Source organism: Scheffersomyces stipitis, chromosome 1 (genome assembly GCF_000209165.1).
Source record: "Scheffersomyces stipitis CBS 6054 chromosome 1, whole genome shotgun sequence".
Lineage (NCBI taxonomy): Eukaryota > Fungi > Ascomycota > Pichiomycetes > Serinales > Debaryomycetaceae > Scheffersomyces > Scheffersomyces stipitis.
Window position 1 is genome coordinate 1242489 of NC_009068.1, and position 18516 is coordinate 1261004.

At 41.4% G+C, this 18516-nt stretch overlaps 6 protein-coding genes across 6 annotated transcripts; 5 read left to right on the forward strand and 1 right to left on the reverse strand. All coding sequences in view use genetic code 12, as the record gives it.

The window, feature by feature from the left end:
* Window positions 1-1513: 1513 nt before the first annotated feature.
* IFP3 (sphingomyelin phosphodiesterase) lies at window positions 1514-3640 on the forward strand (the record flags this gene model as incomplete). The annotated part of the gene is made up of 1 exon (XM_001387431.1): window positions 1514-3640. One exon carries the CDS (start codon window positions 1514-1516, stop codon window positions 3638-3640), a length of 2127 nt encoding a protein of 708 aa, XP_001387468.2.
* Window positions 3641-5602: 1962 nt separating this feature from the next.
* Window positions 5603-6877, forward strand: TCD5.2 (taurine catabolism dioxygenase; the record flags this gene model as incomplete). The annotated part of the gene is made up of 1 exon (XM_001387432.1): window positions 5603-6877. One exon carries the CDS (start codon window positions 5603-5605, stop codon window positions 6875-6877), a length of 1275 nt encoding a protein of 424 aa, XP_001387469.1.
* A 231-nt stretch (window positions 6878-7108) lies between these two features.
* On the reverse strand, window positions 7109-7609 carry CBC2 (small subunit of the nuclear mRNA cap-binding protein complex CBC; the record flags this gene model as incomplete). Its single annotated transcript, XM_001387847.1, has 1 exon — window positions 7109-7609. A coding segment is annotated over one exon (501 nt), but the record flags the coding sequence as incomplete, so codon positions are not given.
* A 624-nt stretch (window positions 7610-8233) lies between these two features.
* Window positions 8234-10865, forward strand: SCY1 (Suppressor of GTPase mutant; the record flags this gene model as incomplete). Its single annotated transcript, XM_001387433.1, has 3 exons — window positions 8234-10317; window positions 10375-10701; window positions 10744-10865. The coding sequence occupies exons 1-3, from the start codon at window positions 8235-8237 to the stop codon at window positions 10863-10865; spliced, it is 2532 nt and encodes an 843-aa protein (XP_001387470.2). The 5' UTR covers window position 8234.
* Window positions 10866-12029: 1164 nt separating this feature from the next.
* On the forward strand, window positions 12030-13139 carry ERG3 (C-5 sterol desaturase (Sterol-C5-desaturase) (Ergosterol delta 5,6 desaturase); the record flags this gene model as incomplete). The annotated part of the gene is made up of 1 exon (XM_001387434.1): window positions 12030-13139. The coding sequence occupies one exon, from the start codon at window positions 12030-12032 to the stop codon at window positions 13137-13139; it is 1110 nt and encodes a 369-aa protein (XP_001387471.1).
* Window positions 13140-14941: 1802 nt separating this feature from the next.
* DUR3.1 (urea active transport protein) lies at window positions 14942-17116 on the forward strand (the record flags this gene model as incomplete). Its single annotated transcript, XM_001387435.1, has 1 exon — window positions 14942-17116. The coding sequence occupies one exon, from the start codon at window positions 14942-14944 to the stop codon at window positions 17114-17116; it is 2175 nt and encodes a 724-aa protein (XP_001387472.1).
* Window positions 17117-18516: the final 1400 nt, after the last annotated feature.

Sequence of the window (18516 nt, forward strand, 5' to 3'; positions counted from 1 at the left end):
TGACATGTGTAAACTGGATCAGGGAAACATATGGAAAGGAGTTCTCGAGTCAACATTAGGAAATATGAATTTCCTACAGACAAGTTCCATCTTTGTGGTGGCCCAGTCCTGCAATAAAGCTCCATTGCATAAAACTCTTATCAAGAATTATAGCGACATTACAAATACAAGACCACTCCAATTGATAGAACATCATATTTACAAAGGTATCTGAATTAGACAATGTTAAGATACTGTCATATCTAGAACCATTTCTTGCCCATTGGTCTTTCATTGTGCTGAGTACCAAGGCGAAGAATTTAGAGCCGTTTCTCATTTGGGACTTTCCTACTTTGGGGAGAAAACGACTATTTCATCTGATCTCCGCTATTTCTGGAACATCTAAAAATGGACCAATTATTTTTGACACTGCGTGGCACACATGTATTCCAATTGAATCAATTTTTCACTTTAGTTCAACTGAAGTCATTAGAAACAACTGAAACATTTTCGATATCGTTGTGTAGTCGATTCCAACTAGTTCTGTTATTGTTCCACGAAGTGCATACTTGAACCCGATAACGGCCCAATTCAAATATCCTGACCTCAAGCGAATGTCACCATATCGTCCTATTACATGAAACGGATACTAACAAGTCCAAACGAGAACGTCTCTTGGCAATCCGTTTGGCACCCCCATTATAATGCTTCCAATATAAAATTGAAATATTTGAAATATTATTGCCAACGTGAGCGGAAAATAAAGTTGCATACAAAAAGGCTTTTGACGCAAAATAAATACGATTAATGGGATACCTATTTCTGTTAACTGTGCCTGCAACTCATTGGTTGGGCACTTTTGCTGTAATATTTGCTGTAATATCATCTCGTATATTTCTATAGCCAACCTAGGCTTAGGTTGCTTATCTGCTCATGTTTCACCTCGAATCTAACTATCCCCCACTGATTCAATAGCGTCGTTTCATGTCTGACATGGACAATCTTTGACTTACATGAGGCGCACCAGTTTCGGTAACAACTTACTCATTTGATCCAATATATGGAATCCTATTGTTCCCCTTAATTCACATCAACATCGGAGGGCACGTGTATTACCCGATCTCCTAGAATGCTCCTATTAATTGTTGCCTTACATTGATTCCTCCATACAGCCCCAAGACTCGATTAGACATGGCTTTGCAGCGTATCATTCCTCCTTTTAAGGACACAAACCGTACTTTTCAGGAACCAAGCTCCAATTGTCCTGAATGCAATCAAAATTTTTCACTCCTCTCGATTGTCGGCAAAGTAAAATAGCATAAGCGGCTCTGACTATTAGTGGCATGCCAGCTAGGATGAACTCCTTAAAAGGGGGATCCCATAAATCATGATTGTATCAGCTTGTCTATAAATACCAAGCACATTCCTTGGAGTTCCTTATCAGAATGGTTTCCTAATCGGTAAGGTTGCTTTATATTTTCCGAACATTACAGGCCAGAAAAAATATTGCTTTTAGCAGCTAAGGATTCATATAATGTTGGTGAAAAATCTTGTCCTCACCTCTTTGACCTTGGCTTCGTCCGTGTTGGGACATTCCTTGCCAGGCAGAGACTCTCTTCTGTTGCAATTGGCTGCTAGAGCCACAAACCCAATTGATTCCGTATACAACGACTTGGGTGATACTGAAATCGATTGGATCAACGACAACTTGAAGCCTTTGACGGCGTTCAATGGAACCAAGTGTGACGCTTGTAAAAACAAGCTCAAATACGGTCAACAATTGATCCTCGACAACCCAGACAAGAAGCACTTAGTTTCGTTGCTTTTGTTCAAGTACTGTTTGTTCCAGAACAACGGGACTGAATCCAAGTGCGACAACCTTGAGTTCTTTGTCACCACCAACTCCAAGAACTTCGAAGCTTTCACCGATAACTACGACTCTGGTGTTGTCTCTGGTACCACTATCAACTTCTACGACAACGATTTACTTCATGTTCTCCAGCTCTTGAACACCTCCTCCGACTTGGACCTTTCTTACTACTGTGCCTACAAGTCCGGCGGTTGCAAAGTCCCAGAAACTCCCGATGTCGAAGAATTGTACGGAATCTCGTCGTGGTGGCCTGAAAAGCAAGATATCCATAAGTCCGAGCCACAATACGCTAACAATTCCGAAATATTCAATGTCTTGCATGTCACCGATTTGCATATCCAATTGAGATACAAGTTGGGTACTGAATCCAACTGTTCTGTTACCCCATGTTGTTTACCTGAGTCCTTCAACAAGGAAGTATTGCCAGGTAAAGACTATAACTTTACTGACTACTACAAGTCGTTGGACCCATCCTTGGGTGACGACATTCGTTTGTCATTCTACCCAGACGCCCACTACGATGACGCTGATAACTACGTTGCTGGTGAATATTATGACTTCCCTAAACACAGGGGCTGGAACTTCAACACAGTCCCAGCTGGTACCTTCGGTGCTTACCAATGTGATTCCCCAGAAATCTTGTTGAACAACTCCTTCAAGTACATCAGCCAAGCCCATGCTGACAAGAACTTCGAATTTACTGTTTTCACTGGTGATTTAGTTGACCACGATGTCGCTCACTGTGACCCTGAAACCACTAAGACTGCTGAAATCAAATCTTTCAACATTATGAAGCACTACTTGAAGAATATTCCAGTGTTCCCATCTTTGGGTAACCACGACACATTCCCATACGGCCAAGTTTCTCCAATCAAGTATGACTTCAACAACTCCTACGACTGGAATACTGATTTGATGAGTGAATTGTGGGTTAACAACGCCTGGTTGCCAGAGGAACTGACTCAACAAATCAAGACTCACTACAGTGGTTTCTCCTACGTCACTGATAGAGGCTTGAAGGTTATCTCCTTGAACTCCAACTGTTACTATCAAAAGAACTTGTGGTCTTATATTGACATTTCCACGAACCCAGATTTGTTCGGTCAATGGGAATTCTTGGTCAATGAATTGATTGAATCGGAAAAGATCGGCCAAAGAGTCTGGATCATGGCTCACATTCCAGTTACTGACTACGACACCTTACCACTTCAATCTAGAATCTTCGGTAAGATTGTTGAAAGATTCTCCCCATACACTATTGCTAACATCTTCTACGGCCACACTCATCAGGATCAATTCCATATTCTCTACTCTTCTGACTCAGCCGAAGACGCTTCTAATATTGTCAATATGGCTTGGGTTGCCCAATCTATTACTCCATTGGGTGGTAGTTATAATCCATCGTGGAGATACTACGAAGTTGAAAACGAAAGTTTCAACATTATCAACTCATTCAACTATTTCACCAGATTAAACGAAACTTTCGTCAACGGTGGTGGTGAACCAGCTTGGCAATTTGAGTATTCAGCCAGAGACACGTTTGATCCTAATGGAGAATGGCCAGTTAGAGCTCCACTTAATGCTACCTTCTGGGACAAGTTCGTCGTACAAAACTTGAAGAACGAATCTAACATCGAGTTCAACCAATTGTACACTGATATCCAATACAGATATGGTCCTGAGGTTCCAGTCTGCAAGAATGGAACCGTTGTCTCTGACGACTGTTACAACGAAAACTACTGTATCGTCGCTAACTTCTACTCTGATGACTACAACGATTGTCTTAGATAAATGTCAGCTTCAGGGTTGTTGTGTATTCGGTGGTACGGAAATTGAATTTCCCTACCATTATTAACTACTATTATTTTATTCTTCAATTACGTGTTTGCGTTATCATTTCGTTCGGATTAGGCTCGTTGCCTATCCAAAAGTCCAAAAAAACTAGACTAGCTTATATTTAGATTGTTTTGAAGGGGTGTTTTTAAAAAGTTGGGAGGGTGATAGATGTTCAGGGAGTTTTTATCTTTATTTAGAGTATATACAACAACTTGATGTTTCTTTCTACAGTAACTAGTATGTAATTTGCAAGGAAGGTATAGATTTGAGAATTTCATGCATACTATATATTTGTTCTCCTGCATTATCGCGATAAAATTAGCCTCACACAAAACGCACAAATCAAATTACTCAACTATTTTTATCAGTTTTAACAGATCATACCTAAATCAACCTATTTATGCTTCCATAAATGCCCAAAAAGTCCAGAAACGTAACTTGGTGCACTAACAAATCTTTCTGGTCAAGTTCTTGCCAATACATTCATATGCCAAATAAGTATTTGTTATTTCTACTGGGATTCAGTCCATTTTTTTGTATTTGTAATCGTAGCCCCCTTTTTTCTTAGCATCTTGTAGGCAGCGCGGGTTTAGAACTAGCTGATTTCGGATTTATTCAATATTCCCAATACATACTGAAATCGTATTCATGAAATCCAGTGGGCAAGTGTTTTCCGACCCAACTTCACGAACAATGCAAATAAGTTGTAATTGCTTCAGCAAAGCTTAGATCTTGCTAGGCGGAATAAGCTGGTAGACTTCAAAAAAATTCACTTTTTATCTATATTACGGATTTCCCTATAATACCAATACGGCACTTGTGAGATCATACCAGGATGTATCTGCGTATATAGGGTTTAGGACTCAATTGAGTTTGCTTTGAATAATTTATCTTCAAAGATGAGAAATGCCCATCAAAATTGCTACTTACTCGAATTTACCCAGACGTAAGCTCCTCTCTATCTTTTTATTTGGGCTGGACGTTTCTGTTTTGGCAGATGAGAATTTCATCTGTGGCTGCCTATAGTTTATGTCTAATTGTTCCGAGCTTTAGACTGCGAAACTAATACATGCTGCGGAAATTGTTGTACATTTAGGATTCAAATACTCTCTAACACATGAAAGAGATGAACTCCGTATTAGGTAACCGAGAAAGAAAAGTTTTGTTTACTGTGGAGTATGAAAAGAGCCTCTTGGATTCATTTTGCTCAATTCAGTTCGAAAGTGATCCAATCATTGTCATGATAACTGTTGTTTTCTCCACGTCTTTCCTGAATTACAGTGTTATCTCTCTTAACCTTACCTAAATATGTATTTCGGCATGCAGCAAACTTCGTTCACGAACTGTTGATCCTCCTTTTCATTTGTTCTCTTCAAGTACGCTCTATTGTGGATCTAGGAATATAATTGCACCATGAATTTTCACGTATTTTTTTACCCAATTAACTAGAAGGTATACAGATTCCGCTTTCTGTCAAGACAAGAACGTCGGGGCATTCTTGCTTATAATTGACGTTCCGGCCGACAGGCTCTTAATTCATCTTTTACCCCCCATTGAGTCTTCTCTAGTGGAGAATCCTTCCTATAGATTAGAGCCACCACAAAAATTGTGGATGCGAAAAATTCACAATAGGTGCATGAACCTTATCAACAGATTCTACACTACTTAATATGGACAGCTCGTTTACACTACTCGGTGTTAATGGATTCGTTGACAGGTTGGAAATATTTCTCATTGTGGTGGCTATAAGTAGCCTGATAGTTGTAGATCATTGTCGAATCGATTAGTAATCAGGGGCCCTTAGCATTCAAAAATGATTTAAAAGCGCAAAGATTAGCCACTAGATAGCATGTCTAAATTGATTAAATTTTGATTAGATAGATTCACTCTAATTGAATTCTGTTAAACAAAAAGAAAATGGCTCCTCCTGCTGCTACCTCATCTTCCGCCCCAACTGAAGACGACATTGAACAAACCGTCAGAAAGTTGGCTGCCTTGAAGCCAATCGGCCACAGATTTTCCAACAATGCTAAGACTGGTCCTCAATTGGAATGGTTAGCAAAGTTGCCAGAACCTGCTAGAAAAAGATTTGAAAAGGCAGGTATTGATTTGTCCAACGGTTATCCTGTTATTCCTAAATCGGAAGATATTCCAAAGTTTGTTGATGAAGCATTTGAAATCAGAAACAAGGACTATCCATACATTGAAAGGGGTGCAAATGCCGACCCTGAGAAGAAGGCATTGTTTGGAGCTGCCAAAGAAGTTAGACACTTGACCAAGCACCTTGGTACAGAAATTGTAGGTTTGCAGTTGAGCGACTTGAACGACAAGCAAAAAGACGAATTGGCCTTGTTGGTGGCTGAAAGAGTTGTCGTCTTTTTCAGAAACCAAGACTTGTCTCCTCAGAAGCAATTGGAATTGGGTGAATACTGGGGTCAAGTTGAAAGACACCCACAAGCTCCACACGTTCCATTGCCAATCCCTGAAGGTACTGAAACTATTGCCAAGGGTAGTGGTGTCAGTGTAATCTGGAGAAAGTTTTTCAGCGAATTCTATGGATTCCCTGGTGGTTTCAGGAAGAAGTCCATCACCTCAGGCTGGCACACTGATTTGGTCCATGAGCATCAACCAGCAGGTATCACCCACTTGCACAACGACACGATTCCAAAGACTGGAGGTGACACTGCATGGGCATCTGGTTATGCTGCATACGACAAGTTGTCTCCAGCCTTGCAAAAGTTCCTTGACGGAAAGACAGCTATCTACCGTTCCGCTCACCAGTACCTTGACCGTGAAAATCCATTGAAGGGACCAAAGTACATCGAAAGAGAGCACCCTATTGTGAGAACCCATCCTGCCACTGGCTGGAAGTACTTGTTCGTCAACAGATCCATGACTGACAGAATTGTGGGTTTGGAACCAGGTGAATCCAAGGTTATTTTGGAGTACTTGTTCTCAGTCTACGAGAAGAACTTGGACATTCAAGTGAGATTCCAATGGCAACCTACAAACGAAGGCTTTGGAACTTCTGCTATCTGGGATAACAGAGTTTCTCAGCACAATGCTATTTCTGACTACGACTTCGATGGCGATGAACGTCATGGAACTAGAGTCACTTCTTTAGCTGAGCTTCCTTACTTCGACCCCAAGTCCAAGTCTCAAAGAGAAGCATTGGGCTTGTCGTTAGATTAGTTTCCTGTCTTTTTTTACTTTTGAATTTGAATATTATGTATACAATGCTATAGTACAAGATGTAGATGCTGGCAGTTGAACTCAAATGGCCTAGTTGCCTTCTGGATTGTAGGAATCGTAACCTGAAGAATCTCCAGGAATGTAAGATGAGGACTCATTATTTCTTTGTCCTCCAAATCCAAATCCACTGCCTCTTCCACCCCTAAAACCTCCTCTGGGTCCGCCTCGGCCACGGCCTCCTCTAAATCCTCTTCCTCTGGATCTGAATCCACCTCTGCCTCTGAAGCCACCCCTCTGTCCGTTTTCAGAACTTGCTTCTTGACTGGCTTGACCTCCATAAATGCCTCTACCGAACTGTCTTCCTTCTCTAAAACCAGGATCCAAATCAATTGACAAACTCTGACCGTCCAAAATGGTCTTTTGTAAGAACTTCATAGCATTTAATGAACCCTCTTCTAACTTGTAAACTACAAAACAAAATCCGCAGGGCGTCAACTTGTTTCTGTCGAGTCCCATGATGATTCTATCGATGGAACCACACTTCAGGAACAATTCGTGAATCTGTTCTTCTGTGGTGAAATGGGACAAGTTACCTACATAAACAGTTTTCAGATGTAACGATTTCTGTAGGTTATCAAAGTTTTGTCTGCGCACAGCCCTTTTGATTAAATACTGCGAGGGCTTGTCTAGCCTCTCAGCTGAGTGGTTGTACTTCTCCTCAAGCAATTCCATGTTGAGTTTTATAAAGAAAGTACAGTTCAGAGACTTGATAGTGAAAATTGAAGGACTGGTAGTAAGTACAAAATTGAGGTTCAAAGACGTGTGATACACAAATGAGATTTTTCAGCTCTAAGATCAATGCATAGCTAGAGAGTCTGAAAGGAATGGCTGCGAAACCAGATAAATATGAAACATTTCCGAGAATTCTCATTGATATTGTTGCTAGAGTCTTTTCAATGAAAAGGGTGATCTTCATAAACTTTTTAAATTAGGCTTTTTGAAAGTCACATTTAAAACGTTGTATAGTATTGGTAACTCTTTGAATTTGCAAACGAATTTTAACAAGGAATTCGCTAAATTTCTACAAAATACGATAAACTGATGAACGTTTTCTTTATATTTCTTTTCATTAGACAGACAGCAATACACTTGATCAGTAACATTAATTTGCCCCAATTCTCTCCAATCATAACCATAACCTTTCACCATTCACCGATTTCATTGCAAATTCAGTCACATGACCCAGGTCTACCTACATACCTATTTCCTGCAGTTCCGAGCCTGTAATATCTACGTATCCAAATCGACTCTTTTTCATAACTTACAACTTCCTCTTCACTGCAACGTCCATTCCAGTATGTTTAAGCTCCTGTTCAGAACGGGAATAAGAGCTCTGTACAATGTACTGGACAATCCCACGTTTGTGTCGGAGCCTTGGTATATTTACCCGGCCAAACACAAAGCATCAGGTAGAATCGTTTCCGTTTTCATCTTTGACAAGACTAAGTTTGAAGCACAGGTTAGTCGACTTTTCTCCAACAGCTCCAGTGCCAAGAACCCGAAGGTGATCATCAGCGAATGCTATGAACTTATCAAGCACGAAGTGAACCAGTTGAGTAAATTGAAACATCCACAGATTCTTCAGCTATATGAAGTTCTAGAAGAAACCAAGACGAAATTCCTCTTTGTCAGCGAAAAAGTTACGTGTAATTTGCAGACGATTGATTTTGGCAAAGAATTAGATGAACTTAGTATTCAGAAGGGGTTGTTACAAACTGCAAAGGCTCTACAGTTTTTGCACAACTTTTGTTCTATTATCCACTTCAATCTCCAGCCAACTTCCATCTTCGTCAATGGTCAAGGTGATTGGAAACTCAGTGGGTTCAAGTTCCTACAGAATTTGAACGAGATTTCACCGCTGGAAAGAGAAAATTTCTACATCATGAACAACTCTTCGATGGTGCCCTTTGCAAACTTGAACTTGAATTTCACAGCGCCCGAGTTGATTATCGATTCTCTGCTGAAGCTAGACTTTGCTAACGATATCTGGTCCTTGGGTTGTATAATCTTTTACCTCTACAACAATGGAGAACAGTTGATCAACTGCTTCGACTCTAACAGTATTTCAGACTACAAGACAGAGTTCAGAAAGTTTGAAATGAAGTTTTACAACCACAAACCGACAGAGTTGAAGTATCTCTTGAAGAACATCCCTGAAAAATTGTACCCTATTTATTCACAAATCCTTGCCAGATACCCTCATGATAGAATCACCATAGACCAGTTTATTGATTCAGACTTCTTCAATGGAAGCTTGATCAGAGCCATGTTGTTTGTAGACGAATTCACGACTAAGACTATTGAGGAAAAATTGATATTTTTGTCTGGACTTTTGGAAACCAACGACACCAATACCAACTTGTTGGCTCAGTTTCCTCCTGCATTCCGTTCGCTGAAGCTATTGCCGTTGTTGGTGGACTTAGTGCAACACGAGTTGAGTGTGTTGAACGGAAACACACAGACTGTAGATTCTCAAACTGACAACTTGATCTCCCTGTCGCTTGACATAGTTTTCAAGATCTCGGGTAGTATATCTGGATTGACATTCCAAGACAAGGTCTATAACTCGTTGTTGAAAGACGATTCCAAAAACAAACAATATCCCAAGACATTCTCCAAGTTGTTGAACGCTTCTGTGAAGACGAGATTGACAGTGGTAGAAAACTACTCTATTTTGCAAGAAAAATTGAACGAAAAGCAGTTTGTAGATCTTTTCAAGGTAATGCTCGAGTTGGCAATGACTTCGACAGGCGGGGAAGGTCAAGCTAAACAGGACCAGATCAAGTTGCAAGATACATACTTACAATACTTGCCTAATGTCGTGGAAAAGATCGAGTTCCCATACATCAAGAACACATTGTTCCCCATGATCTGCCAAGTATTCAAGACGACAACGATTTTGTCAACAAAGTTGTCAACTATTCAAACGTTTGAAGTTATGGTAGATAAGAAGATTATCGACAAGATTATTGTCAACGATCAGCTTTTCCCCGTATTGAAGAATTTGAAGAGTAGGGACAAGCGAATAGTCAAGGTAATGTTGAATTTCTTCATGAAGTTAAGCAAGAGTGAACATTTATCGTTGCCACTCGAGGCGGTTGTGGAATCGGTATTACCGCAATGTTTGCTGCTTGCTTTCAGCTGTAATGATTGCACACAGCCAGAATTTAGACAGATGATGTCGATCATAAACGATATACAAAAGCATTTGATAGACACCAAAATGGAAGATCTTCCGGTTTCGGCTCCAACACACAATCGAGCCAATGGTTCACATGAGGCTACTAATTTCGAGGAGTTGATCTCGTCGCAAGCCATAACTGAAGGAAATAAGGAACACATTTTAAAGGGGCCACTGTCTAAAACAATAATGCAGCCACGTAGAATTTCGCAAGAAAAGCCTCCAGTCCCTTCTCCAAAGCCATCAACAAGAACAGGTCCAATACTTAAACCATCACCTTCTCCCCGAGCAACACCCAAACCTAGGGTGCCTCCTAAGACCACTAGTCCTATGACGTTGACACCGCATACTGCACGCAAGACTGGCTCACCACTATCGTTTGGAGCAGCTAGCAATGCTTCCAACAGCAGAAACAGCAAGTTGCTCAATACTTTGAACAGTACGTACGAAAGTAAGGCTACTGATGAAGATGACGAGTTCGACAACTTCCAGGAGGCGCCAATCACAAACACTACGATCAATTGGCTGTCTGCGGCAGCTAAGACATCACCAACAGCTACTGAGACACCTCGTATGACTGTGCGTCTGGCTCCCGTGCATTCGCAGTTGACTCCGACATCGTCAGTGTACCCTCCTGGATTCAACACTGTGTTGACTCCAAACAGTAACAAGATCCCAATGTCAAAGACGAACAATAACTACAACACTAGCTCCAATGGGAACGACAGTTTATTGGATCTCATATAGACGTGCCATGATTCTGATCTGCAAAATTTGGTTTTACGAAGTGGAATGTTTGGTAGGGTAGTATAAGGTTTTTTGTGACACACAGTAGTGACTTTTGATACTATACGAAATAGTGTAGTACATAGAACAGTAATTGGAATATAGAATAATGAAGAACATGTAAGACTCACTGGGAGTAGCAAGGTTATCCAGACGTCTCTAAGTTTTTAGAATAGATATAGACTCCACAGCTTTAGTATCTGAAGGTTGCAACAATTCCCCAATTTGGATGCGACAAGAAATCAGGGTGCGAAGGGAAAAGCGGTGGACGTATTGTTCGATTATGACGTCCAGGGATCGCCAGTTACAGCATGGCTCTGGGGTACAGGCACTGAAGACGGGACACTGCCCACGTTGATCCCCAGAATATCGTTCCCTGGAATATTATAGTCAGCCAACTATCTCGTTTAGATTCTTTGTGAATTCGCAGTCGTGGATGCGCAGCTCAGCAGAGCTGTTTAACAATTCTACCGACTTCTTGTACCAATTATAGTACAACGCATAATTCAAACGGAGAGCGACTTTTCAGTGGGCTCAGACTGCTGACCTATCAGCCACAAGAGAGATCATCTGATGCATCGTAAGAGCAGTGGTCCCACTGGATGGCACGTTTTTTGCGGTGCCCATGGCATGTTCCAGTGCCTGTCGCATACACTTAGTGCATAGAGAACAATACCGAAGTTCGGTGAGCAGGTAGTCGTTCCCGTCGTATAGTTGGGGAGGGGGCTAAACGAGGGACGCATACAGGCTCTACGCTATACGATTCACGTCATATTGTAGTAGGAAAATTTTGCTATGTAAATAGAGCTGGGATAAATAAATAAATAAATTAAGAAATAAATATGGAACTCCTGATCCACTCTTTTTGTTCAGTTTTTTTTTCCTTTCCACTGTATATATTTCCGAGAGTCTCTATAGGTATAACTACCGCTTCAACTCTACTTTGCTTCCTCCTATCACCGTGAGTCTAGACTGGTTCGTTCTATTGACTGTGACATCTGACAGCCGAATTTTTTCAATCTAGAATCTTTTTTCAGTCTCGTTCCGTGATATTTTGTCCTCGTATAGCATCATAAATTAGCACCAGCAACCAACCACTCGCTACAAACCACCACAACAGTCAAGATGGATATCGTTCTCGAGATCTGTGACTACTACTTGTTCGACAAGGTGTATGCCCAGGCATTGCCAAAAGGCGGTGCTGTTGACCAGTTTTTCCAGACTATTCCCTCGTTCAACTCTACTGGATTGAACTCTGCCAACTGGAAGCTCAACTCTTCCTTCATCACACCGGAGTCACCCCTCGCTTCGTTAATTGGAAAGTTGGCTAACTACCAAAACAAGTCCGAGATCTACGGTCCCCCCAACCTACTTCCAGCCACGGAATTCATCGACAGCTCGTTCTTGGCCAGATCCAACATCTTCAGAGAAGGTCTCTCTATTTTCATAGTAACAGCCATTTTCGGATGGTTTCTTTACTTCTCTGTCGCATCATTGTCGTATTTTTTCGTTTTCGACAAGAAAATCTTCAACCATCCCAGGTACTTGAAAAACCAGGTTTACTTGGAAATTCACCGTGCCACCACAGCAATCCCTACAATGGTGTTGTTAACCGCACCTTTCTTCATTTTGGAGTTGAACGGCTACTCGTTCTTGTACATGAATATTGATGAATCCACTGGTGGTTGGAAGGCTGTAGCCTGGCAATTCCCCAAGTTCATCTTGTTTACTGACTGCGGTATCTACTTCATCCACAGGTGGTTGCACTGGCCCTGGGTATACAAGAAGTTGCACAAGCCTCATCATAAGTGGATTGTTTGCACACCTTTTGCTTCGCATGCTTTCCATCCTGTAGACGGCTGGGCTCAGAGTTTGCCTTATCACCTCTACCCCTTGTTATTTCCTTTGCACAAAGTGTTATACTTGTTCTTATTTACATTTGTCAACTTCTGGACTGTGATGATTCACGATGGCCAGTACATGTCGAACGATCCATTTGTTAACGGTACTGCATGCCATACAGTCCACCACTTGTACTTTAACTACAACTATGGTCAATTCACCACGTTGTGGGATAGAATCGGTGGTTCATATAGAAGACCAGACGACTCGTTGTTTGTCAAGGAAAGCGACGCCAAGGAAGACAAGAAGGTGTGGTCCGAACAAACCGTGCAAATGGAAAAGATAAGAGGAGAATTGGAGGGTAAGGACGACGATAGAGAATATATTTCTTAGATTCAAACCAATAGCGAAAACTTTCAATATGCAATTCATTTCGTTCAATTTGTGTGTGTCGATTTCTTATAGTGCCGCGTAATTGACTTCTAATATGAAAAATATAATTATTTGTATGGTAGGGTGTAGATATTGACATTGGATAGGGAGTAGTAAAACATAGCTAGATAGCTAAGACGAGAACATTGTATGAGACGGGGTGTTAGTGAAAGAGGGGATTGAGAGAGTTTGACTTTGACCCTTCCAAAAAATATGGTTATCATATGGGTATATCATGAAATAGGATCATGAAATAGTGTAGATCCCATGCGGAGTGGATTGCAATATAGAGCACCTTATGTTAGTAAACTATGATAGAGTAGATATATAGAGTAGAAAAGATAGAGCAGAAGTTGAAGTTGAGTCAATTTCGGAAATCTGGCTCGATTTCCGTTCAAGGGCCGAAATCACTTCCCCAAGAAAACAGCAATAATCACATACTAAAATGATTAGGCTATCAACTGACTACTGCTATTGTTATCGCAGATATATTTAGGCTATCTTTTCGAGAGACGACACAGATGAGATAATCCTCGTAAAATAGGGATGACTCCACTTATCCAATCCAATACAAAAAAAGAAAGCAGAACATGCCTGCTGTTTCAGTATCCGGCAAGAGTCTACTATCAGTTCCTATCATTATTATTTTCATTATTATTACTATTATTATTATTTCCAGGCATTAGAATTATTATTGTGCACGTATTAAACGCTCAGCGCTCAGAAATGAAACACAAAGTACAATAAACGAAGCAGTAGATAAAGGCTAAGTAATACGAATCACACAATTCGCTGTTGGACTGTTATCTTGATCAGTGGTTAACCACGATAGTCGTCTTGGGGAAGCCTTTTAGAGCATCAGACGATTCCAAGAATATTCCTATCGCAGCCAAATTGCCCTATTGAGCCCTCCTTAGAACTGCTGAGACATGCAGGACCTGCCTTCGGTCCTTGGATGGCCCGTCTAATCCCAGTACCAAACGGCATCTGAAAACCAAGCTGCCCATAGCCGTATGTAGCTGTCACATGACCGGTTCCGGCCCACCTCGCTGAAAAATTATGTCATTTTCTGCGCAGAAACTCAGAAACGCTTATCTGCTCTTTTGTGTCACTTTGCCCACACGAATCTTCAACAAAAGCAATAACGCTATCACCCTACAATATCGTTATATACATTTCTTGCGTTTCATTTCTGCCAACATTCTACAAACTGCCTATTTGGTCGATGGCATTAGTCGAGTAGTCGTGTTCCTTCCCGGCCCATTTGTCACGTTTCGGCCCACTTTGTCTCCCATTCTTAGTTTCACAGGTTTAGTTTCTATTTGCCCCATGCATGCACCTTTTGGTTTTAGATGGGTTCATCTGGTTGATTCTATTTTGTACAACCGTTTCAATTTTAATCTTGAGATATCGTTAATCATCACAAAAAGGTGCCACCACTCTAATTAGCATGTTAAGTACGTGGTTTTGTGACTCTCGTCTAGTGAGCCCTTCACTATCTGGACAGGAATTTGTTTCGTTATCTTTGGAATGAGCCTATGCGGTTCAAAATGCCTATGATCTAGAAACAATCTGTTTTAGAAAACTACTGTTGCATTATAGCACTTAAGATTCTTTATCTTTTTTTTTATCTTGACTTGTTGATAATTTTTCAGACTTCAATTAATTTTTCACAACTCTGATTTATATTTAACCATCCAGTTCTCCAACTTTGTAACATCAACATTTTTATTTCATCACTACACACAGAATAGCAATAGAAAATGTCCCTTCTTGCTGTTACTTTGGACCAAGGTGCCGGATATGGTGTCGTGGTTGGCATTGGTGCCCTTTTTGCTTTTGGTATGATTTTCACCACTTATGTATTAAGAAGATACAATAAAGAAATCATTACTGCTGAAGAATTCGCAACTGCAGGTAGATCGATCAAAACTGGGTTGATTGCTGCTGCCGTTGTTTCTTCATGGACTTGGGCTGCTACCTTGTTGACTTCCACAACTATGGTCTACAACAATGGTATTTCTGGAGGATTTTTCTATGCTGCTGGTGCTACTTGTCAAATTACTCTTTTCGCCTGTTTGGCCATTAAGGGTAAGGAAAGAGCCCCTGGTGCGCATACTTACTTGGAAATCGTTAAAGCTAGATACGGCACCACCTGTCACTTGGTCTATGTTTTCTGGGGTCTTGCTACCAACATCTTGGTCACGGCCATGTTGTTGACTGGTGGTTCTGCCGTGGTCAATGACTTGACTGGAATGCACGTTGTTGCAGCTATTTTATTGTTACCACTTGGTGTTGTCGCTTATACACTTTTCGGTGGTCTTAAGGCTACCTTCTTGACAGATTACGCCCACACCGTCATTATGGTTGTAATTATTTTGATCTTTGCCTTCACCACCTGGGCTACTTCTGATGTTTTGGGTTCTCCAGGTGCTGTCTGGGAAGCTGTTACTGCATTGGCTGAAACCCAACCAAGAGATGGTAATGCTGGAGGTTCTTACTTGACCTTGCACTCCAGATCTGGTGGTATTTTTTTCGTCATCAATATCGTTGGTAATTTTGGTACCGTGTTCTTGGATAACGGTTACTTCAACAAGGCTTTCGCTGCCAACCCTGGAGCTGCCTTACCTGGATATGTTCTTGGTTCTCTTGCCTGGTTCGCTATTCCATGTTTCACTTCTTTGACCATGGGATTGGCTGCTTTGGCTTTGGAAGGTACAGATGCTTGGCCAACAGACCACAAGATGACTCCCCAAGAAGTCTCTGCTGGTCTCGTTCTTCCAAATGCCGCCGTTGCCTTGTTGGGTAAGGGTGGTGCTGCCTGCTCGTTACTTATGGTTTTCATGGCTTGTACATCTGCTATGTCTGCTGAATTAATTGCTACTTCATCTATCTTCACTTATGATATTTACAGAACTTACATCAACCCTGAAGCTACCGGTAAGAAATTGATCTGGGTTTCTCACATTTCCGTCATTGGGTACGCTTACGTCATGGCTGGTTTTGCTATTGGCTTATACTACGCTGGTGTATCTATGGGTTACTTGTACGAGTTAATGGGTATCATTATTGGTGGTGCTGTATTGTCATCTGCCTTGTGCTTGCTTTCAAAGAGACAGAATGTTCAAGCTGCTATTTTCACTCCTCCTATCGCCACAGCTCTTGCTATTATGTCTTGGTTGGTTTGCACCAAGAAGATGTACGGTTCCATTAACCTTACAACCACCTTCATGGACGATCCTATGTTGACTGGTAACGTTGTTGCCTTGTGCTCTCCATTGATCTTTGTTCCTTTACTCACCATCATCTTCAAGCCACAAAACTTCGACTGGCAAATCTTGAAATCCATTCGTAGAGTTGATGAAGAGGAAGAAATCTTGGAAGCTGAACATGTAGCAGTTGATCACGAAAAGGTTCATCCAGTTAAGTCCCAAGTGTCAGTTATTGCTAGCGAATTGGTGGATCTCGAAAAGGACAAATACGCTGAAGAAGAATTGATGTTGCATAACTCTTTCAAGAAGGCTGTCATTATTTGTGTTGGTTTGACTCTTTGTCTTTTGATTCTTTGGCCAATGCCAATGTACGGTACTTCCTACATTTTTTCCAAGCGTTTCTTCACCGGTTGGGTGGTAGTTATGTTCATTTGGATTTTCTTTACTGTGGGTATGGTTATCATTTATCCTATCTACGAAGGTAGATTCGCTCTCTACAATACTTTCAGAGGTATGTACTGGGATTTGACTGGTCAAACTTGGAAGTTGAGAGCATGGCAACAAGAACATCCCGAGAAGATGCATGCTGTTGTTTCGCAAGTGAGTAACCAAATATTAGCTGCTACTCAATCTCAAATCTACGAAGGTAAGACAGTGTTCAATGGAGCCATTACTCCTCGTAACATAGACGACGAAATTAGTGATCTCAAGAAGGACTCCAATTAGTTCAAGTTTTATTTAATTCTATTTATTTTCAGAAGATCCTGGGGATTCTTCAGTGGTGTGAGTTTTTTAGTTTACATTTTATGTGTATGTTTTAATCAATATTGTGAGAAATGAATACAACAGTTTCCAGTAAACCATGATATCTAGATAAATAATTTACAGCAAAATTCGAGGATCCTTGTTGTACTCTGTACTTGTTGTATTAGTTCAATTTCTTAAAAATATCGCCAGAACAATCAATTGTCATCAAGTCTAGAGATTTTTGTATGGTTATTATTATTTTTTGCACCCATAGGGGGAACAGCAAAGAGCAGTTGACTGGATAGAATCATTTTGAAATTGTTATTGCAACAGCCCAGGTCTTGGCTGTGGCCTAGAAGACGTTATCTGAGGATTGCTTTCGACTGCGATAAAGCAATTCCAGTGTGAACCTACCCCACAAGAAACAACCACTGAAATATCGCTTATGCGATTAGTCCCAAAGCGGCAGTAGGTGCAGCCTCAGGTCAGATGACCTGAGCCATTGGATAAGAGATAAGGATTGACAAGAAAATATACAGGTGGCTCCGATCCGGATAACACAGGGGAGAAAATTGGGAGAGTGGATTCTGGTTATGAGCGCGGGGATAGATATATCTTTCGCCAATGATAACGTGCGATAGAGATATCCCGATACCATGGGTGTCCTGATAGAACGAGTGCGACTCAGGGCGACTTTTATCATATCAGAGCCCTGGATTAGGGCCGGGGTGGGCCATTTGTCAGTGCCTTATGGTGCGATAGCAACGGAGTACTGTGATAGGACAGAAGGGACAAATATGTGAGGGAGATGACATCAGCTAAGAAAGTGAATGCGAAGACTGTAAACGCTAAGAAAAGAAAATTGCACCAATAGGGAGAGTGATAAAACGTCCGATAAGTCAGGTGCCAACAGTTTGCAATTAGCAGCCATTTCGTCCAACTGACCAACCTCGTACCTGATGCTTAATCAACAACTCGGCTTCAAAGATTTAGACAGACAACAGGACGAGAGGTTGCAAACTTCCTGTTTGAACCAGATGTTGTCCCAACAAGACAGACGTGATGGGGCTCGGTAACCGTTGCTGTTAGGAGAAGCTGGTCAATACGAACTTGCGCTGGAACGAGGTACGAGGGTTCTACTGGTTGTTCCTTTGGAAGAGAATTAGCCTGCGGTGGGCCGTCGCGGACAGCTGCGAAATTCGTCGTCTGCACATAGCTTTAATACCAGATGCGCGTGCCTCGCGGAACCATTCCGTTTAGGAATATCGGACCTTAGTTAAGACAGACAGTGGGGCTAAAGTGCCTCTTGAAATGGCTAGCTAATAGTGTGGGACGATTTGTGGCCCGGTCGCTCTTACAAGATGGGCCATGTTTCGGCG